The 22,645-nt window shown below is 41.0% G+C and overlaps 1 protein-coding gene across 1 annotated transcript in view; it reads left to right on the top strand.

Moving 5' to 3' along the window:
* Positions 1-22,645, top strand: part of TAF4B (TATA-box binding protein associated factor 4b) — a 74,697-nt gene that overhangs the window by 42,998 nt on the left and 9,054 nt on the right. Inside the window, exons 12-14 of the mRNA XM_075415279.1 lie at positions 4,884-5,009; positions 6,055-6,111; positions 18,593-18,712. Coding sequence (XP_075271394.1) covers positions 4,884-5,009; positions 6,055-6,111; positions 18,593-18,712 — 303 coding nt within the window. The remainder of the gene's footprint in view (positions 1-4,883; positions 5,010-6,054; positions 6,112-18,592; positions 18,713-22,645) is intronic.

Below are 22,645 nucleotides of genomic sequence, written 5' to 3'. Positions count from 1 at the left end.
AAGAGCAACTAACTGATGGGGTAGGAGTTATTTTTGTACTGAACACTTTTTATAGGGTTTTAAGCACTGGAGAAGCAATAGTAAAGAGCAGGAACTATTTAGAAAGTTCCAAGTATTTATAGTGATGTCTGGAGCAGTTGGAAAATGCTGTTCCTTGCCAGAAGAAGATGCAGTAGAAAAAAAGCTAATACAGAAAAAGTACAGAGTATTTTAGGAGAAGTCTTTGGAAATCTGCACATGTTCTGTGTTGTCTCTGCAATGTGGGAGATCCAATAGAGCTCGTGAGCAAAAGAGAGGTGGAAGCTGCAGTCCTGAGTCACCAGTAGGACTTAGTATCTTGCAGACAATAAAGACACAAGGGAATGGTTTTGGACAGTGGGCTTGATAGGGCCGATTTCTTTCTCATTGAACTAAAGCAATAGAAAAACTGATAGGTTTTTGTCTGATTGAGTTGCCAGAAGCAATGATAAGATTGTAAGACTGCAATAAGCTTTCTTTCTTTTCTACTTTTCTCAAAAACAAACAGAAAGATAATGGGGATAATAATCCTAGAGGCACAGGTACCCTCTTTCAGTAGGAAGATGGTATTACACTGCAGAGGAGTGTCCTACAGGATTGCGTTTGTGACTAGTATTATTGTGAGAGATGCTGACAGGCTTTTAGAAATCTTAAGTTCAAGAACAGAACACTACAGGGTTTTGGAGCCCTGTGATGTATTTAAGTAGCGGTCAGGCACTGGAATAGGCTGCTCAGGGTGGTGGTTGAGTCCCCGTCCCTGGAGGTGTCTAAAAAATGTGTAGGTGTGGCACTTCAGAATGTGGTTTAGTGGGCATGGTGGTGTTGTGTGGATGGTTGGACTTGATGATCTTAGAGGTCTTTTCCAACCTATGACTCTATGATCTATGTATTTACACAGCCCTATATTCGATCTTCCCCAGTGCTTGCCTCTGTCCTCTTTCCCTCTAGTCCATCAACAGGTACCAGTGTGCAATGTGGGCTCAGTGTAATTCAAGAGAATTACCTAGAGCCTTCCCAAGAGGATTGGGTAGTTGCCGTGTAAGGCTTTGTACTGGCCTATTTTCATTATAAAAAGATGGACAGTAATAGGGATAGAGGTGTGGTGAAACCTAGATAACTATTGTTAGGGTAGAAGTTGGTGTAAAAAGCCAATAATTCATGGGATTGTATTCAGGAAACTGTTCTTCACAGTTTGCTCAGCTCATGCCTAGCAGCTTACATCTGATGGGCAGCCCTTGCACAGAGTGAGTTGGTGTGATAAAAGCTTAATACCATGCCACCGTGTAGACTTGCCAACTTGTTGCCCTTTTTTGCTAAAAATAAGAAAAAAAATATATATATACATATATATGTAATTGGAAGTTACTAACTTAATTAGGATTAAACAATGATGGTGGTCTCTATCTGAAGTAGGAATAGTCTCTCAGATTGTTGTAAACTGCTCTCTGTGCTGTGACTCTTCTTACAGTACCTTTGTAGAGCCTTGGTTAAGACCATAATGGCAATTAGCTAGCTAATTTTGTTCCTCAGCTGCCTCCTTCCTATAATCTGGAGAACTGCTGAGGTGTAAGAGTATGCATGTGACACAACATGATACCAAAGACCAGAATTAATTGTGACAACTGAACAGTACAGTCATTAAAAATCAGTTTTTGATGCGGGTGGATTCAGCACAGTGTGAGATGGCTGCTGTGTTTGGGGCCCGTGAGCACGTGGCTTCGAGAGGCATGCGGTGGTACCGTGCTACAAACACTCTTCCGTGAAAACGTTTTCCCCGTGTGCAGCAGCAGTAAAACACTGCAACGCCAAACCGCACTGTCTGTAGCACGATGTGGTGTGGCAGCTGCATTGGTTTCGGGGTAAGCTCTGAATGGTGTGAAGGAGCGAGCACTCCGAGAAGTGCAAACAGCCAGTGCCCTCCTACTCGCCCTGTGCTGCCATCACGCTGCGGAGTGCAGCAGTAACTTGAAGCTTTTCTGTTATTAGCTTGTTTTAGGGGTTGACTATAGAAAAGCCAAAGCTTAATAGATTCCCACGTAGTAGCTGAGCCTCTGCAGCTGCCTGTGTTCCTGCTCTGTCCCCAGCAAAGCTGTTCAATGCGACTTAAACTGTTCAGATTTCGTGGGACAACTGGTCTTTGTGGGATTCTTCCAACTCCTTCCTGGCGGACTGAAGTGGAGCGCAACTTCCATGTACGTGGGTTTTACCTTTGTGCCCCTGGACATGCGATACCTTCCTGGTGCTAAACCACAAGTGCCTTAGTCAAGTTTCAGATTCATTTCCAGGCATGTGACAATCTCGGACGGAGGGTGCATAGTGCAGACAAGGCGTATGGCGGTTCTTGAAATTGTTGCTAGCTTTCTTCTCACTAAAGGCATACCTGGAAATGCTTTGCTTCAGTGTAAACTCAACATAAAAATTTTGATAGGAATTGCCTGTGCTTTAGAGCGCATCCACAGAGAGGTCTTGAAGAAGAAAAAAAGTGTGGAGGAATGAATTTCATAACAAGTTTGTATAGATGCACTAATGTGCTATTGTTGTGTGAAAGCAATAGCTTCTTTCAGGATAGCGAAGTGAACTCTGGGTTAAATTTAGCTCAGTTAGTAAAAACAACTTTTTAGCTGTCAGATACACAAGTTCATCTTTGGCACATACAAATCTAACCACACTCTGTATTGTGGTTATGTGCTTTATTTATCACTACGTTAATTTCTGTTCTCAGTTACGCTTGTAACATCAGTTTTGTTGGGATTGCACTGTTGTAGCTGGGGACAGTTTGGTCTTATGTGAGGAAGTTTAAACTGTTATATGGACAAAACCAACTGGCTTTGTCATAACAGCATTGGCTATGAGTTATGAACAAGTATACAATATAATGTTTTCTGTCTAAGCAATTCAGTGCTAGATGATCACAGAGAACAAGCTTAATGAGTAGGACAAAATACAACTGCAGGTGTTCCTCTTCGAAAAAGACCTGAAATGAGTATTTTATTACTGTTATGAATGCACCCATTTCTTGTCCCATATAAGCTCATGGTAGTGCATTGGGGTGCTTCTGGTTGAAAGGCTTGTATTTCCAATTGGCATAGAGTCTTGGATTTGGCTTTAAAAACTGGAGTATCTAACGCTGACTTTGGGCATTCCAATGAGAAACACTTCTAAACTTCAGAAAAAATAATCTGGTAATATGACTTTCTTCTTTGTCCCTTTAAAAGGATTGTGACATGGTGGTGTATTATTAACTGCTGCTTCAAAACAAATTGTACTAATGTACTGAGACTGACTCAAAGTAATCTCTTAATGTTTTGTGGGGAGCAGTAAAAAAAATTATCTCGAGCAGTAACAGAAGAGGGGGCAAATGTTTGGACTTTTTTTGCAGAGCCACAGACTCTGCTTGAGAAAGAATACCAGAAGAAGGATTGATTTCATGCTCTGGCTGGGTTGTGAGAATTCAGATTGGGAGACAACGATGCCCCACAAGAAGGCTTTTACTTTCCTTCCAGCTTTTAAAAGTGTATGACTGGGTGTGGATGGAAGTGTTTGAGTATGGTGTCTTTGAAAACTAAAAATTTAGCAACTGAAGTCACTGACAGTCCATACAGTTAAATATACCCTTGCCTAAAATACAGCTGTAAAATATGCTGTGCTTATTCCAGAATAGTTGTATGTGAAGGTTGCTTCATTAAAGTGCGAGATTGGGGTAGTGTAGACAAAAGAGTTGCTGAAAGTATATAGTGTGTTTGGCTGGTAAAAGCCCAAGGATAAATTTCTCCAGAAAAGACGAGTTCACAAAGTGACAGAGAAAGAAGATGACTCTAGAGCAGTGTGTTAGTGGTACAAGTAGGTGGCACGGATGTGCCTCATCTAAAATGGGCTCCATGCCTTGTTTTGCCTACTGCCTTCAGGCCAACGCATGGCTTAAATAGCCTGTCTTTGGAAGAGCAGAATAGTAAAAGCAAGCCAGTTGACCACACTTCTGATCTTTCCTTTCTCTGTCTTCTTTCCTGTCGAAAGTAAAACTAAACTCAGGCTTTCCAGTGAGGGAAAAAATATTGTGTAAAATAGACTACTGTTTGCTGGCTTTTAGACCAAGACATCTCTAGTCTTGTTTCAATGCATGCATGTCCCGTTATTGTTGGAACTAGTCATTGGTATTCACTGGCCCAGCTTTGTATAGAGGGCTGGACCAGATGACTTCCACAGGTCACCTTTCTTTCGACACAGACTTTTCTATGACTTGAGAGCGTCCACTGAGGCAAAAATATGTATTCCTAAAGCTGTAATAAACCTTACATAATTTATCTCACTTTCCCCACCCCCAAGATTCATTATAACTAGTTCTAAACCACCCTTCCGCTCCATAACACCACTTTTTGGAAATACCAGATGATACTTATTTCAAATGCTGGATTCAATGGCTGAAACTAGAAGCTTATAATACAATTTTTTTTTTCTCTCTCTTTAAAGGGGAAAGGATGTGATGTTCTGCTGCTTTACAATTCTATTTTTCCCCTTAATCTGTCCAGAAGATAGTGTTGTGCATATGTTTACTAGATATGAAGTTGCTGTTTAAAACAAAATTTTATCTTTTAGACTAAAATCTTTAATGTTGTTATAGTCGGTATAGACTAAATGTTGTTAATGTCACTTGTTCAATAACCTCTTACTAGTCACAGATGCCAAGAAACATGCTGCAGTGGAGAGGAGATGTGTAAATGACTACTACCACCCGAAGTCTGTCTAAAACACCCTACACTTTTCAGCTTTGAAAAAGTGTTACTCTTTTCAGATTGTTCACATTGCGTTTATTAGCTCTAGTGGTGTGTATAAAAGCCTGGTTGTCTATAACAAACTTCTCTTTCCAGGGGAGTGATAGGTACATCGTATCTAGTGACACCAGAGCACAGCTGAGATTTCTTGAAAAGCTTGATCACCTAGAAAAGCAGAGAAAGGCTGAAGAGGAACGTGAAATGCTGCTTCGAGCAGCCAAGGTAAGATCTTTACTTCTTGCTTTCCAAGGAAATAGTGGTGTCCTTCAGACTGGTGAACATATTCAGGTTTCTCCTATTTGTGCTTTAAATGTAGTAACCATTAACCCTGTAACTAGAAATTCATGATGTTTAGGACAGCTTAGGCTATACAGAAAAGGATTTTAGCTTTTTACATTCTTAAAAATCACAGAAGTTCTTTCAAATATGTGGTGGGGTAAACTCTTCTTTTGAGATTATTCCTACTGGGAAAATGAAATAAAAGAAGCATTCACGTAGCCATGGACATCCTTCCTGGCTCTAATTCTGGCTCTGAAATTGCCGTGTATTTCTCCATAACTGTGTACGGCACTGTTTGAAAATATGGGCTCACTATGCTTGTTCAAGCTGGAGCCTGGTGATATCCGCTGCCCTGCCAGGTGTATTTGTTTTCTATAGTCAAGATCAGAGGGCTAGCCTTGGAGCTGGTACCCTGGTAACCGTGAACCCCTGACAGAGCCACTGCTACTGCGGAATAAGTACACTTCTTCCCCCTTCCCTCCCCTCAGGAATGGGAGGAAAAAATACAAAGAAAATCAGTAGATGTTGCTCCATCAGGTGTGACTTGATCATCTTCTGTTTTTTGATTTTATTTCAAGCTGAATTCTGAAGCCCCTTGGATGGAAGACTAATCTGGAGTTGAAAGAATCGTGTTGTACTTGCACGAGTACGACTCCCTTTCTTTCCTATACTTCCTGTCCTTGTTAAGTGTCTGCTGCTGACATGAACAACATCATGCCTAGACTGGACCTGACTGACAGTGTTAGCATCATTTTCAGCTTAATCTTGCCTCCGGCTAGAGCAGAGGCAGCCGGCCCAGATGAGGAGGGGGGGGGGTGTGCATGTGTGTGTGGAGGGGGAGGGAAGCCAGTCTGGATTGAGGCATTCACCCCTGGAGCTAAATCTTTCAATCACCAGAGAAAATTGTCATTTATTAAATATTTAACGGGTATGATGGTGTTTGGATGCCAGTAATTTCTATTCAATCTTTTTCCTCTTCCTTTGGTAGAGCCGTTCCAATAAAGAAGATCCAGAGCAACTGCGGTTAAAGCAGAAAGCAAAAGAGGTAGGACTTTCCAGTTACCATGCTTGCCTTTGTGTGTTGAGAAGGTTGGCAGCCCTGTCCTGGCAATTAGGTCAGGGTTTATTTTGCTGCTGCATACCATTTGCAGAGGCCTTGGGGAAGGACAGGAACTGCCACAGGCAAGGGCAGTGCTTCAAATGAGGTCAATGAATTACGAGCTCTCCTTTTTAACATTTTATTTTCGTAGTTTCAGTCCTGTCTAGAAATGGTCCTTTGTAAACTGCAGCAGTACACTTGGTAGGAATATAATGTGGGATTAGAAGGAGAAAAAAAAAAAAAAGAGAAACTTTGAGATTTAGCATCTGGGACTGTACAATAGGCTACATTTTTCCAGGGTAATTGTTCGTTTTGTAAATCTGATACTGCTTATAATTCTTTGGCTGGGAGGCGGTACTGGGATTTAGTTTTAAATGGAAAACGCCTCTGGCTTTTAATTTTCTGGGCCCAGCAGTTTTCTGTTCTGGAATGGAGCCCTTGTTTCACACAGTTCATGTTTAGCTGCAGGGGTTTTAGTTTATAGCTTAGACTGGTTAAGCTTTTACTCCCAGAGGCCTCTGCATAGCAACTGTAGAAATCAACAAATAAGTTCATTTATGTCTGCAGCCTCCTCTCAGTAGCTGACTTTTTACATTTCCCAATATCCATTTCCTGACTTTTCTAGCCCGAGAGAAAAAAGCTCCACTAATTGGAGCTTATTTTAATTGAGCCTTAATATTGGATCTCACTGGAGTTGCCCCCAGAGCTACTGGGAACAGAATGAAATGAAAGTACCTAAGGTTGTAGATGTGTGTGTATGTGTATGTGTGTGTGAAATTTTTCACTTGACCTACAGATTCTTTTCCCTGCTGAATAAATCATCAAGCCTGTTCACATTTCTGATTAAGGATCTGACAGCAGACGATAATAAAGACAATTGAGGTGTGAGACGTGTGATACAGAGCTGAAGAAATTGGTTTCTATAGTTACTTGACCGATTTCATGCAGTTTTTAAGGATCTTTGTGCTAAATGAGAGTGATTTTCTGAGCAACCTTTTTCCTTAACTGTGCCTCTTGAACTATGAAATTTGTTGTTGCTTAACATTGCTGCACTTGGCTTCTAGGTGCCAGCAGCAGCAGGTTATTTATGAATGCTTTAAAGGCCCTTATTGTTTGGATTAATGTAGGAGCCTGGGCAAAACAAATGGAAATCCAGTAAAATAGTATTAGAATCAATGCTCTGGATTTACACCATAGTGGAAGAAATTTGTAAAATAGGAGGAGAGAGAGGGAACTTGCTTTACTATCTATCTTTTAATTCTTTCTTTCTGAACTTGCGTTACTATCTATCTTTTTTTAATTCTTTCTTTCTGCTTACAGCTCTTTCTTCATGCTTACAATCTGTGAGTACAAAGTTGCCCTAAAGCCCTTCCCAGTTTGCCTCTAGTGCCATCAGGATCAACAATCAGTGGGTGATGCTAATTTGTCTTGCTTTGTAGGTGGCTTTACCTCTGCATCATCTGGTCATTTCTAGAGGTTCTTTCTTTTAATAACACAGTTCAAAGCAATTCGTTTATGCAACTTCTTTTCTCTTTTTCTCTGAACAGTAATGTGTAGGATCTTGAAAAATACTCTGTTATTCAAATATTTAGAATAGAATGATGTTAGAGGTGTGTGTTATGGGTCACTTTTTAGATTGATTGGTGCCGTTAATGCGATCTCTTTTAACAAGTGGCATACTGGTATACAAAAAAGGAGCCAACAGAGTGGAGAAGGTGTCTTGAGTTTAGTACTTCGTGTTCTATTAAGTCATGGAGTTCACATACTTCAGAGCATCTTATCTTGTGCCAGACTAACGCTGCCTTCGTCATACTTATCCTGCGTATTTCTCCATGCTGTGCTGCTCCCAGAGTGACAGTCTCCAACTGCTTCACCAGAAGACGAGGAGGCAGGTGTGCCTCTTGGGACAATGCAGATCTTTGTGTTGGTATTGCTTTGCCCTCTGTCCTGCTGCTTTGCCCTCCAGAGAGTGAGGCAGCCAGAACTTCTCCAGGCTTCACAGGCTGCGTGGGGAAGCCACCTTCTGTGCCGGGGTGCTTTCTTACCTGTGAGACCATCTCAAGCGTGAGTGGATATGAGCCCAAATGCAGCTGGTCAGTCTTGGCACTTTATTGACAGTTGGGAGATAAACGGTCAGCACACATTTTGCATTAAAAAATGCAAACATGAGCAGAGCCTGGAATAAGAGCGAAATAAAAATCGACCAATATACCAAGGCTGAAAGTGGTAAAGCAGAAGCACAATGTATGCTGGGATGAAAGCCCGAAATGGCTCGCCATTGTCTGTCTGTCTTGTTACGCTGTGGTTGTAGTCTACTCCTAAGAAACCAAACTTGGCAACTTTGATACCTCTGTCAGCTGGAATCAGATGCTTTCTAGGCCACTCTGGTGGAGTATTCACTGGAAATCCTGAGCTGATTGTCAGCTTACAGTTCTTAAAGAATTAATGTGGGCCTGCCTTCTGCAAAGCTGTCTTTTATGTGTTGATGGTGACCCCCTGGGAGAAGGGAGCGGGTGTGCAGTAATAGTGCTGGAGCATGTTCTAAAGCAAAGTTTCCCAAAATGCAGGGTGTACATCCTAACAATGAATACTTACAAATCCAGGATGTGCTGTCATCCAGCAGCTGGAGGCAACATCTTAACATTGCTGGAAGTACATCCAGAGACTCATCAGTGGATTCTTTTATCCAAAAGGCTATACATAATTGCGGTGACCTTTTCGTCCCTTTTTGCATGACCTGTTGCCTCAAACTTCCCCTATGCCAAGTCATTTACTTTCCTGTATTCTTAGTCTATGCAGCTTCCTATGAATCAAGTCTTTTTTTACTTCCCCCTTTCACCTGTTTCAGCAGATTTTAATACCTATGGAAAGTGCGCATTCCTTCTGAGACAGCTGCAAGGCTTGCCCCAAGCTGCTCCTTTGTCCACTCAAGAATTTTGTCCTTGCTCACCTCATAGGTGAGCTGTTTTGTGCAACGGCATTCCCGACGTCTGGGTAAATTACCTCTGCTTTTCTTTCAGCCTTATCTGCCACTTCAAGCTGAGAGGATACGGTCCTCACATTGTCCCTGATGCTTGCACTTTTAAACCATAACTTTTTTTATTTCCTGTTCAACTTTCAGCTATACTTCCAGTTACAAAGCAAATGCTCAGTTGGTGCAGTTCTTGTAGCTGTATTTATAGTTTATCTCTGGCTTTATCAGCTTTCTGAAATAAGCTTAATTAAATTGAGTAGGTGTAGGATGCTGTCAAATGCGCAAGCATGCCATATGAACAGTGCATCCCAGAAGACCTGTAAAAATGTCAGTATTAAACAGTATGTTGTAAATTTAAATATAAACCCTGATCTTTTGTACTTCTGTCTCATCTTCGAAAGTAAGTGTGCTTGTAGTATGGCTTCAAGAAGCTTAAGGCTGAGGCTGGGAAACCTTTCAGATTGTGTGTGTGTGCGAGACTGCTGGTTGGGGTTGAGCAGGTGAACAGGTGTCGTGCTGATAGCATCTTTGGTCATTCTGTAGTAGCTGCCTTCACCTCTGCTCTTACCTTGTGGCACCTTGCAGCATCTATCGGCGGATAAAGGTGAGCAGCTGCATCTTGAAAGAGGGGAAGGAGTGTGCAGAGCAAGCACCTGATGGACAGCAGACCTGCCTGCCCTGTTCCTTGCTCTTCCATTTGCTGATGACTGCCCAGGTCTTCCTGGTCCCTTGTTCCTGCCTGCTTGATACACTCATATGTATTACTGTTACTATTTTGACACAGATGTCACAAGACAGCAGCAGATGAGATGCTGAGAAAATTCAATACCTTTAGTATCAACCGACTGGGAGGAAAATAGCAAGCCCTAATTTTTTTGTAGAGAAAAAACAAACTCCATCAAAAACATGAAGGGGGTTGGGAAAAGTCTGCATGATTCCAGTGAGCTCCTGGGTCTTATATAGTAATGACTGAAATTTAGTTGTTCTGTACTATTTTTTAAAAAATTATGGGTTTTTTCTATTTCACGTGTCCATCCTAACTCTTTCCCTTTTCCTCTCACATTCTCAGATAACAAGTAACTGTAAACTGATTCTTTGTCTGCTGCTCTCCATACGGTCTCTAACCCACGTTTTCAAGCTGTTTGTTTCCTTTTTTCTCTCACACCTCTTGTGCTGTGTCTGTATTTAGTCTTCAGGACCTAATGGTTCAAATTTTTTAAGACCACTCTTGTGGCAGGGAAAAAGGAAACTCTGTAGTTAGCCATAACCTCTCAAAAAAGCAGACAGGATGCTGCGAGCAAAATAAGATCTCATTGCAGTCGATTGGCTTTTTATGAGCCTTCTGTGACATCCTGAGAGTTTCTGCTTAATTATCTGATTTATATTATCTTTATCGTTCTGTAGTGTTTCTTACCTGCTTCGGCATGTTTTGAAAAAAAGGCATGATTATTGAACAGACATAAATTTTGTTACCTGCAGTGTAGCCCTACAAATAACAAAGGGCTATCATCAGAGATTCAATGCATTACGAGTTTTGCGGAAAGCCAGGGGTGGAAATCCTGTGAAATGTTAGTTTATTGAGCAAACTAAAAAGTGAACCAAATCTTGGTGGCATTTATCCTGGTGCTTTGAAGGAGCATAAGAAAAGAGCAGCTGAGATACTGCATCAGATAGGCTCAAACCAGCTGGCTGGAAGATGATAGCAACTATCTTTAGTGGAAAACAAAAGGCCCCCAAAACTCCAGTAAGTCTGTTCTCAGATTTTCAAATAGCCTTTTCTAAGTTTCTCTAAGAGACTGTGATGGACGTGTAGCCAGCTGAAAGTATGGTCTTGGATTAGAAACTTGCTAATAGAGGAGATTTTATGATTAGAGGTATGAAAAAAAAATGATAATAGAGAGCCAGAGTTCTGTGCTGAGAATGAGTGTTGGGTGGACTGCACGATGAGGTGGAGAAACCTGCAGGTAGAAGGTAAGTCTTAAAAGTGTTCTCTAGCTTTGAGAGCTGAAGAGTTAATGAATACGCAGTGTTACAGCAGCTGAAAATCATTCAAAATACCGTGTGTTTGGAAGACCTGTGGTTGGTTTTAAAGTAAGGTCTTGCAAGGGCTGGACGCTGTCCCATTGTGATAATGCAGGTCTGCTGACAGTCATTGAGCAGTCTTCTCACAAGTGATAGCATCTGAAACAAAAAGTACAGAAAAAGTTGGTGTAGTGCGCTGTAGCCTTTCTCTTGGCCTTGCAACAGAAGGCAGGGTCTGGAAACACACGTAGAGAGCTCGATGCTGGATGCTAGACACCCAGGAACTTCCCTGTGCTTCCAAATAAGGCAAGGTTGATGGAACTGCATGGGGAAAGCATGCTCCAGGTGTTGTACGATACACAGAAATGCATCAATAATTGTTAAACAAAACAAAAAAGCTGGTAAAAGGCAATAAACACTCCACACCTGGGAAATTCTTAACAAGAATGGGTGAAATAAGGAGTCAGGAAGTCACTGCATCCTGGATTTTTTTCTTAAATTCTTGTGGGGAGTTAATTATTTATATATTAGGGAATGTCAAATATATGAAGGAATTTGTTTCTTTCCTATGGGTAGACTACTTCATGGCTATGCTGGAAATATTTTCTGTTGTTCTCCAAAACACCTTATTGCACCCTGTAGTTCTAGACAGACAAGGCACCTGGTCTTGGGGGACGCAGCCACGGTACGGCCTGTTCCCGCCACTGAAGCATGTATGTGGAATATTAACCTGAAAGAAATCTAAAAGGGCTGTACATAATATTGCACAAGTAGGACTGCATGTCAAACCAGTGCGTGCTATTCTGCCTTTCTGCTGTTAAATCTAAATTACAACAGAGGGAGAAGTCAGTGGAAACTAATTGTATGTCTAATTAAAACATTTTGAAAGGAAGCAATTGCAAAAAGAGAAATTGCATTATAGGCAAGAGGAGAGGATGGTAAATGTTTAAATATGCAGCCTTCAAATGTCAGTTTTCCTCAGAGAATGTCCTCCATATGAGAAGTCTGCTCTGCAGCTGCGTTCAACTTGTGGGGCAGAAAAATTTCTATAGGAGAAGTAGAGGCTGGAGGCAGTAATGCTCACTGAGCTTTATGACAACCAGTGTGAGAGGCTTGGGATTGAGAACAGATTTTTAAGGTTTATTTTTCATTTTCATCACAAGTTCCTCAAAATGCTTAAAGGGAATGTGAAAAAATTTGAGTTGTGTTTTTCCAAAGACAATGAAGGGAAAAGCGACTGGGAGCAGCAGGAAACTTTCAAAGCACTGAATGGAGGACACAATGAAACCCAGTGAAACGTTGAAAAGGGTGGTCAGAAAAAATCATGGATAGCAAGAAGGGAGAGAAGTCAGTTCAGTGGGATAAGTACCTTAAAAGGTACCTCGATTTTTAGTTCTATACTATTGCCCTCTACTGTACATTTTTAAAGACCCATGTAGGTGTTCAGACTCCTTTTCACTGATGCGAGCTAGAAGAAAGTAAATGCTGATACTTGGTCACAGTTGCTTTGGCTTACTTTGAATTTTAGTAGTCATTAACTTATTGTTTAATGTCTTTATTGTGGAAGCTGGAAGAATCTAGGATGCTGCCTCTTTTGTATGCTTATATTCCTTGCTTTTTCCCCCCTGCAAGTGTTATACAAATTCTTGTTCATCTGCTTTAGTGCTTTTATTACTCCTGATGTAGTTACTGCTGGATAGCACACATAACCCTTAGGCATACATTAACTTGTCTTCAGCCTTCCCTGGTTTCCTTTAGTGCCAGTTCTTCTGTTACTTTAAATATTTATTTAATCTGTCCCATACTCTGTCAGCCTACAATGTCATATGTGGAGATGTCCCCACTTTTTTCTTGATACTAAACCCAGTATCTTGTACGTATAGTTTTTAGTCTTTCCCTTATATTAATTATAACCACGTCCAGAACTGTGGAGTTTAGCTTCCCCATCTGTCTTACCAGCATTTCTTCTGAGCTCATTTACATCCACATGACTATATTTATTTGTTATTGCATTGCTAAGACTTATTTTTGTGGTTTTTTTTCCTAAACAGAAGTTCCTAGCTCTTAAATCTGAGAAGCGGAGAGAAGAAATCTCTCTTCATTTATTTCCTAGTATTTCACGTATTGAAGCTCCCGCAGAAGTGGTGGTGGTATGAATTTCTAAAGATGTGTCATCTGCCAGTGTCTTGCTGGACAAGTGCCACCCGTTTGGCTTTTCCTTAGACCTGTGACTGCTCTGTGAGTCCTGACTAATACAGGTGCTGAATTTCTTGTCTCTAGAGAAATCTTCCCTGGTAAAACTATTCTTGAGGATCTAGAGAGTAAAGGTTTCGTGTGCTTTGTCTTCTGTGAAAGCTTATGCCAGATACCCTCTGCTTTGGGTGCTTTGTGACCAGACCCAAGGGTTTTCGTTACTCCTTGTCGGAGGTGAATGTGCGTTCAGCTGGGTAGCTCTCCTGTTTCCCCGCTTCGATAATACAGCCACCTGCTGCCAGACACATCATGGATTAGCTGGTGTGAATTAGTTGACTTTATTTGTAGTAGAGTATACACTTTTTCTTTCTTCAGTTCTGTTTAAGGGATTCTTCCTTGCAGTGTTTAGGGAAAATCTTGAGATTTGCATAACTTGAATCGTTGGAGCTCTGATAATACGAACAACCACATATTGTGTATTTCGTAGCTGAAAGGATTTAAAACCAACTTGCAGTATTGCTTTAAGAAAAAGTCCTTGTATCTCATAGCTGAAGTACTTCTTGTCGTCTTATGCAACTCGAAATTTAGTTTTTAATATTAAAATGTCACAAAAATGTCATTGGTGTTGTAGTAAAAATAGATTTTGCATATTTTCTGAAATGTGGAGTGTGAGACACAAGTGAGATAGAATTTCTGTGAACAGGAACAGAAATATTTTTCTCAGTAGAGGACTGAGTGAAGAACAGAGGTCAATTTTAAAACCTTTCATTTTGTGTGATTACAGCCATGCTGCAAATGCCATTTCACTATAAGGGAGGACTTTAAAACATGCCTTACTTCTTGATTTGTGCTGCGGGTCAGATTAACTAAAATGGTTATTGTGTCACTCTAGAGATTCCTGCTTGCTGCAAGACCAGACTTTAAACCCTATTTTTATTATTAAAAAGGCCAGCAGCAACAAAGACTGTTTTACAAGTTCTGAGACGTTTTCATAGCAATTTGATCTTTATACACAGATTTTTAAAACTCTTTGTACTGCGATTCTTAGCATATGTAAAAACTGGAAGGGGGGGAGAAGGAGCATGAACATTCATTTGCTTCTTACCTGGAGTCTGTTCCCGCTCAATGCCCTTCTTGAGGAATGTATTTTGAACAGAATGTGTGTTGGACTCCTGTGTCAGGATGGAACAGCCTGATACTTCAGCAGGTGAAGTAGGCCAGGTTGAGGGGAAACCTGCTAGTTTGTAGGTCCAGTGTATGACACAGGTTCCTCCTGCTCCTTGTGAATTGTCATTACACACTTCTATCTTCAAGGGGGAAAAAATCATTTGTTTTCAAGATACAAACCTGGGTATGACAGTCCTTATTTGTAACCTACTTTAGTCAGACACACCAATATTAGTAAAACTTGGTGCTAGAAGGGAAACAATACTAAATGCAGCTTCTCTATGTTATATTTTAATAAAATGTATATACTACTTTTACTGTCTTCATGCAGTGATCTTTCTGCCCTAACTTGTGAGCTACGAAACTGTCGGTTAAAGAAAGATTTGACTCAACATAGTTGCCTCTTGCTCTTTCCTAATCTTGTTTAGGAAAACCTGGCAGTAGTTAGCCAGCCAGTATCCTCAGGTATCCCTTGATGTTATCTGCCTGTCTTCTTATCCCTGTGCTTTTAACTGCTCACACAATGTTTGGACATTTAATCTCACACTTTTTAATGGAACAAAACTTGATGAAAAGATGATTTTGCTGGCTTGAGCAGCGTAATTTGGATGCCTGCCCATATCACTTAATGGGGATCTGTTGAGTCCATTATGGAGACTGAGTGTTTAAATTCATTTGTCTTAATTATGTTTTCAGAAAAATCCCCAAGAAGTCTAGAATGCAACAACACTATGATTTCATTTTTTCTTTTGATCCGAAACCCTAGTGAGATTCTGCCTGGTTTGAAAAATCCTTGGACTGGTTATGAGGTGGAAAATGTGTTGGGGAGAGTAGATGTTGGTAATGACATGCGTTTCCAGCATTGTCTTGGGAACTGTGTGGTCAAAGATGCATCGGTTCTGTTTCTAGAAAGCACATCTTTTTGATACTGTCCACCAAGTGTCATCCTGTCCTTCGTATCGGTGGGTTTTCTGCCAGCTCTGCTGTCCAGCAGCAGTGCTGGCTCCTGCAGGGTGTCTGCGCCGACAGTGCGTGTTGTCAGCCTGAATTGCCTGGGGTAAATGGTGACGGTGCCCAGGCGCTGCCCGGTCCTCAGCCAGAGCAGCGTTCTGGTACTCACCAAGAGGCATTTAGCCCACCCAGCCCCATCCACCCTATGCTGGTGCCAACCCAGAGTCCCCCTCGGTTTGTAATGTGTAGCTCGTCCTCTTGTCCTTGATCTTTACCATGGCTGCCCATCAACATCAGCTGTAAAAAGGAGAGGGGGTCTTATTTCAAGGCTGCTACAAGCCAGTGACCAAATGTTCAGCAGTTGCCCATTTTTGACCCGTGTAACTATAGTGAAGCTGGTTTGTATGTGTTTTGTAGGGTTGAGGGGAGGAGGTATATGTTTTATAATGACTCCCAGGGATGGAAGCACAAGGTTAGGCTCATAAAGGCTTCTGTGGTTTTTTGGTTTAATAGTTTTAAAAGTCCTTTTCCTTTTAAGTGTAACAATGGCTTAAAGTAAAGGAAGTCATCTTTCCCCTTCTGGTTTTCTTTGCCACTGGAGCCTTTTGGAATTAAATCTGCCCCCACAGGGCTGCCATGTGCGTGGCGTGTTGTAATGCCTCTTCTCATGGCAAGAAGTGTACATGCAACCACTGTGACGACTGAGCTGCGTCGCTAGCAGGAAGGCGTACCTCCGTGGGGATGCTCCGCAGCTGCCCGGAGGTGGGGCTGGCTCCCGGTCTTAGAGGCTTGGGCAGCTGCAGCTGGAAGTCAGCGTGTGCCTCTGCCAAAGCATTGCAGTGTTTCATTGCTCCTGATTATTCCAGGGAGTGGTGAAGATGTCACCTAAAAATACTTTCTAAGCCTCAGTGTTTCACAGAATTTGTGAAGTTTGAAGTTACTTTTTCGGGTTTAGTCTTATTTCCCCCCATTCTTTATTGTTTGCAGTGTGTTCCTGACTATAAATACACACATTTAAGACCGAGATTAAAGGGAAGTTTATCTTAAATATTTTATGCAAGTAGGCCAGCTGGAGGTAATGTCAGACCATTGCAGAAACGTAATTTTCAGGTTTAAGCAACATAAAACCTTACAGTCTCTAAAATATTCTTGAAAGCAGTACTATATACTTTGACAAAGACAAACAAAAATAACCTCCAGTCAGTGCTGGAGTAATTCTAATAAATATATTTTATAAATGTTTACACTGCACACACAAGCAAGAATTGTGTGCGTGGTAAGTGAATGATGGTATCTAGCATTGAAGAAGTACTACTACATTTCTGTAAGGAAAAGCCTCCATAGTGTGATCAAAGCTGACTTGCAAATGGTATTGTTTTCATAACTGAATCATTTGTCCCATCTTCCAAAAAAAAAAAAAAAAACCCACAAAAACAAAAAAAGACTACTCTCAACATATGTGTGTCAAAATCTTAGATTCCCTAATTTCTGTTGAAAAATCTTGAACATGTGTATAGTTTGAGTCTTAGAGGACAGGATGTCCTTTTAGGAATCTTGCACTGTGAAATACTGTTTTTCTTGAAATAGCCTAGCTGGCTGCAATGCTTGAAGCTGCCAGCATCATTAAAGTAAGAACAAGTTTACCAATCTGAAGTAAAACAATAGACTTGCCAAAAACCCCCAGCAAGCTAACAAAAAAACCAGGACCAAACCCCAAAAACCAATCCAAACAAAAACCTGAACTCTCAACAACAAAAAAGCCGGCTGCACGCCCCCCACCCCTCTACTCCCACCCTACGGTGTCTTTTCTTATTGTAGATTCTTGCTGAATTAGTAACAAGTTGGGGAGTAATGCTATGTAGGTGCTACAAGCTCAGTTCTTGGCTAGCTGAATTTCTCTTCTCGGAGTCTCTGAGAGCTGAAAAGCAAGCAAAAGCATAGGGTATCACAAGCTTAATAAGCAAAATATGACTGAATGAAGAATTTCAATTAATTTTTTTTTAATGATTTGCGGGGTGGAGGGAAAGGAGAAGAGTTGGATGCTTGCAGTGATATGGCTGTACTTTCTTTAAAGGCACAGACTTGCATGAATGTAGAGAATTCTCATCCAAACAGGTTTTGGAAGTCCTGGGAGTGGGGAAAGCATGGGCTAAGGAGCTGTTCTAGTTGCATGTGGGATCATTTAAGGATTAGCACTAGACCTAAAGGTTTGTGTTTGAGGACAAACTCAAGCTGAGGAAATAGAAAAGCTTCCTTCTCCAAAAGCACTCCCCTCCACCCATGCTCCGCGCTGGGCAGCTGGTGGATCTGAAAGCAGTGTGGTCGCACTAGCGAGGTGGCCAAATCTAGTAAGTCTATTAGCAGACTTGGCTGGGTTGAGCTCCAGAGCAGCTGGCATCTACAGACGTTAAACTTTTTTTTTAAATCCTATTGAGTATGGGTTTTTCTCCCATCGCAAGCTTACCTAACCCAGGTAGAGGTTGTTTCTAAGGATTTCTTTGTGTTTGGAGGTGAGTGAAAATAAATACATGCAGTGTATCTCTAGGTTGCTTCAGATATGCCTGAAGATTCAAATATGCACTGGGAAAAGGAAGAACATCAGGGAACTGACACCATCCTGCAGCTGGATAATAAGTGTTTCGGAATGACCGTATTGAGTGCTGGGTTCAGGTAATACAGAATGCGAAAATTCAGCGTCTTGCTTGTCCAGTCATGAGTTGAGATTTTGAATTAGGAAGACGCTCTGTTCACAGAACTCGACAACTTCAAAGACGCATCTGCCTTCATAGACCAGTTTTGATCAATAGTTTCTGTTAATCAGAAATGGCAAAGCTGATGAGCTGAGGAACCAACAGCAAGGCTTTTGTTAAGGCTGTGCTGGTACCACAACGAGGTCTCTGTAAATAGGGTTACTTCCAGTGTGATCTGCAGGGCCGTCAGCATTTCAAGGCTCTAAGCATGACTGGGTATTGGATCTGTCAACAGAAAGACAGGAGAAGGTGCTGTGAAATACACTGTTCCAGTAGGGACTGCAGAGCTGTGGGCAGCTGCCCTAAAGAGAACAAGACCTTTGGGATACTGTGTATCATAATTAAAAGAGGTGTTTTCTTTTTCAATTAGATGCAACAATTGGAGCTAGCACAAATGCAACAAAGAGAAGCCAACCTTACAGCTTTGGCAGCCATTGGACCAAGGAAGAAGAGACCGTTGGATTCATCAAACATTGGATCTGGGCTGGAGGTACAGAGATCACTTTTATGTTCTTGTATCTTCATACTGAATTATTTTTGTCCTTCCCTACAGGAAGAAGTGAGAATTCTTTTACATGAAATGACTGGTTACATACTGTAAAAAAACTACTCCATGTGTTAGATACTGGAAAGGATTGTTTCTGGTAAATTTGATGGGGATGTTTAATTGTGTGGTATAGGAAGAACTGTGGATAAAGGACTGTGTGTAAAGAACTGAATAAAATGATGGCTCAGAGAAACTTCTGTCTGTAGTGGAGGGTAACGGAGCTGTGGTGGTCTTCCACAACAGGCGGTTGTCATGGCCCCTCGGCTGAACTCACAGTGACTGTTTTGGATGGCCTGTAAAATGACTCTTGCTTTGACATCTGGCTGTGGACTTTTTTCCACGCACAATGTGTTGGGACTCCTTTCAGGTGCACTGTGGGTTCACCTTGGCTAGATCACCCCAAAATGAGTAAATAAATAAATAAAACTGAGCCATTCAGTTCCTGCAATGAGCCAGATCACCTTTTCTGGCTTGTGATGTGTTTTAAAAGTGCCTTGAAGGTGCTTTTAACAAATCTTGATCTGAACAAATCTCTTAACGTTGTGCTGGAGATGAACTGTTTCCAGGACCTGGGAAGCTTACGGGGCTGCAGAAGATCTTTCCAAGGAGACTGACAGCCTGCTTCTGTCAGAGATCATCAGCTTTGATGGAGACGGGAGAAATATGTCGCAGGCTGTCGTTCAAGTGTTGTTGCTAGTTCTGCCTCTCTTTCTCACAAAGCCTCAGACTCAAGCACAGTGAACAGAAGTCTGGAAAGTAACTCTTGTGTGGAAGAAGTGGTGATAAAGTTGTTCTTGGTAAACCTGAGGTCTTTTTCATTCTTATGGCCTGGGAAGCTTATATAGATGCTAGGATTGAAAATACTCTGATGTTTTTGCATACTGGAGTCTGGAAGGACATTGTATAAAGCTCAATTATTTGCAGTGTAACTGAGGCAGCGGTGGCATCTGTCGTATAGGTTTTCTCTCAGCCTGGACAGCAGCAAGACAACTTTCTAAGCAGGTGAGGTAGACTTGTTTCTCTTAATTTTCCCCCCTCCCCCTTCCCGATGTAGAGACACACTTAGTTCCTTGAACACTCCCTGTTTACCACAAGTGAAGGAATCTATATCTAAACAAGCTGCAGAAAGCAGTGTTCCCAGCTTTTGAGCAGCTGTTCTTCACTTCTTTGAAGTTTTTTAATGCACTTTCACAGAAGCTGAAGGTATAGTGGCTTTTTTTTTTTATAATACTGCTGGGAAAACTTGAAAAAATGAGCCTAGCACAAGAACAGTTTTCCCCATCCTTTACTCCTCTTCCCCTAAGCTTCTGTCGAGTAACTCTTCCTGTTCTTCGAAGTGGTTTTCTGTAATTATTGCCAGATTTGTTTCTGAATATTTAACAAGTCTGCCTGTTAGGTACTTTTCAGTTATTTCTCATCGTCTGCAGTGTGTCTGCTTTATTAAAAACTTTGTGAGGGTGTGCCAAAGTGAGACAGGTAAGTGTTGCTACTGAAAGGTGGTGATGTATTATTTACATTGTCATTTTAAAAGAACGTGGATGTAACGTGCCTAAAACTGACCATAAACCTTGATCGTGTTTCATTGTCACAAATTTATGTGCTGTATTTTAAGACGCTTCTCATGTAAGTTCCCTTACTAGACTGAGTGGTAAGGGCAGTAGGTGAAAGTAATTCTGCCAGTGAAACTACTTGTGTTTCTTGTGTGCAATCTTACATTCCAGTGCCTAGTCCTTTAGGCTTCATGCTACCAGAAAGCAATTCTCTGCAGACCTTTTTTCTTTTTTTGTGAAATTATGCAGGATAGCAAACTTGAGAAGGATGTTTAGACTTAGACATTTAAGTGTCCCAATATATCTGAGCAGGATTTATAAAAGGCTTAAGACTTCTCATGTAGAATAAAGAATGGTTTGACAAACACTCTGTAGTTCAAGTAGCAGAACATTTGTAATACATTCATGATAACATGACAAAACATCCTGAGCAGTAAACAACATTCCATTCTTCAGAGATGAAAGGAGGTCTTTGAAACTGAAAGCAAGTACAATATAGCCTTGGGCTGGTGCACATTTGAGCATCTTTAAAATCATCTTTTTGGGCAACCTATCTGAGAGTAATTTAAACAGGCAGGATGTACTTTCTCATTTCAAATTGCAAATACAGACAGCTTTACTCTCAAGTTACCTTAAATGTCAGAACTTCCTGACTATGCAATGGCAAGGAGTAAATCTCTGCGTAATACTCCTGTGACCATTTTTTTTTTTCTTGGTAGACAGGTATGATGGAAGAAGTTATTCCTGAATATGAACGCTCCTTTGACAGTATTGAATGAAATCACTGATGCTAACTGCATTAAGTTTTTTAACAGACTTCAACTTTCCATGAATAATGTTCTTAGTACAATGTTTGTATCTCTTACGTCCATGTCAGAGGGAAGCTGACTGTGTTCAGCTTCTTTTTATCATTGCCTACTGCAATAATTAAAGGAAAGGAATTGTTTCAAGGCATTATTGATGTAAACTGAAGCCCTAAGGTATTTGGGGAGACAGGGAAGAAATGATCAGTGTGTGTTAAAAAAGTGAAACTCTGTAAGCAAATTTATTACATATTTACCTTTCTTTATTCACTACCAGAATCTCATTGGGTACTAGAAGAGTGCAGCTCAGCAGACTGGCTTGGTATGGATCTGCTACCTTCTGTTGCAGTAAGAGAAAGTGTGAACGGCTAAGAACAGCATTTTGTTAGCATACCATTTCCTTTCTCCACAAATGAAAATCTATGTTTAACTGGGATGGTTCTTCAGCCGTAGGTATCTGTTTCTCCACGTTCTGCCGCCTGGCTTTGCACCTCTTCTGGAAAGTCTTTTTCCTGGGATTAGGTGAATGCCTGATTCCTGCACGTTCATCTTGTCTTGTTCTCCAAAATGCTTTCTTGGTCTTTTAAGGAGACCTGTTATGGATTATTTTAATCTGGGAACTAGAACGTGTGGTGACATGAGCATGTGCTTTACAGCTAGAAGGCTGCTTAGCAGTGGCCAAGTCACCTCACAGCATGGTGGGTAACAAGTAAAGGAGGAGATTCTTGCCCAGAGGAGCGTCTGTCAACTAATTTGATCCTAAAAGCAGTATAAAAAGGGTAAACTATATCTTGCCATGATTATTGCTTACGTATTGCTAAACTTGAAATTGCACTGGGTGAAAACCTCTGACAATCATGGAATGAAAAAATAAGGTTAATGGTCTAGGCCCAATTAAAAAAAAAAAAAAAAAGAAAAAGGAAAAAAAAAAAAGAAAAAAGGCATCAGTATAATGGTAATTCTTTTCCCCTTCTCATTTGGGTAGTTTTGCATGTTCTGTTCACTGTAACTTAACATTTGAATGGTATTGTTCAGAAAGGGTAATTTGAGAAAGCCCTGGTAAGAAAATCCCTCTATTGTGAAAATGTGTTGATTGGTGCTACTTGTGTTCCAGAGGTGGTAATATCTTCATCTCTCTCTCATTCTGGTCCCTCTGGACACTTTTGGATACAATGAGGGGGAGAGGCCTTTGGATTTGATTCATATGTGTTTTTGGGTTTGTGTATTTGTTACCCACCTCTTCTCCTCCCCCACTTTGGGAGCATGTGGTGAACGCTAATGAATTAAAGGGTGGGACGAACTGAAAAATAACTTGTCTTGAGAAGGGAGAACACTTCTAAAATAAATCAGAAAAAAAGTAAACTTGAAGCCATGGACTTACTTTCCCGATTCTGTGTTCCGTTTCCGTTTTTATTGGTTGGTAACACCCCATAAGGTTTTCATTGCTGAGAAATAGTCAAGGATTATTTTGGATTAAGTTTTACTGCTTTTCTGATGACCAACCTATCTTGGAAACAGCTTTG

Source organism: Opisthocomus hoazin, chromosome 3 (genome assembly GCF_030867145.1).
Source record: "Opisthocomus hoazin isolate bOpiHoa1 chromosome 3, bOpiHoa1.hap1, whole genome shotgun sequence".
Taxonomy (NCBI): Eukaryota; Metazoa; Chordata; class Aves; order Opisthocomiformes; family Opisthocomidae; genus Opisthocomus; species Opisthocomus hoazin.
The sequence above is the reverse complement of the archived record's forward strand: the minus strand, read 5'-3'. Positions and strand labels throughout refer to the sequence as shown.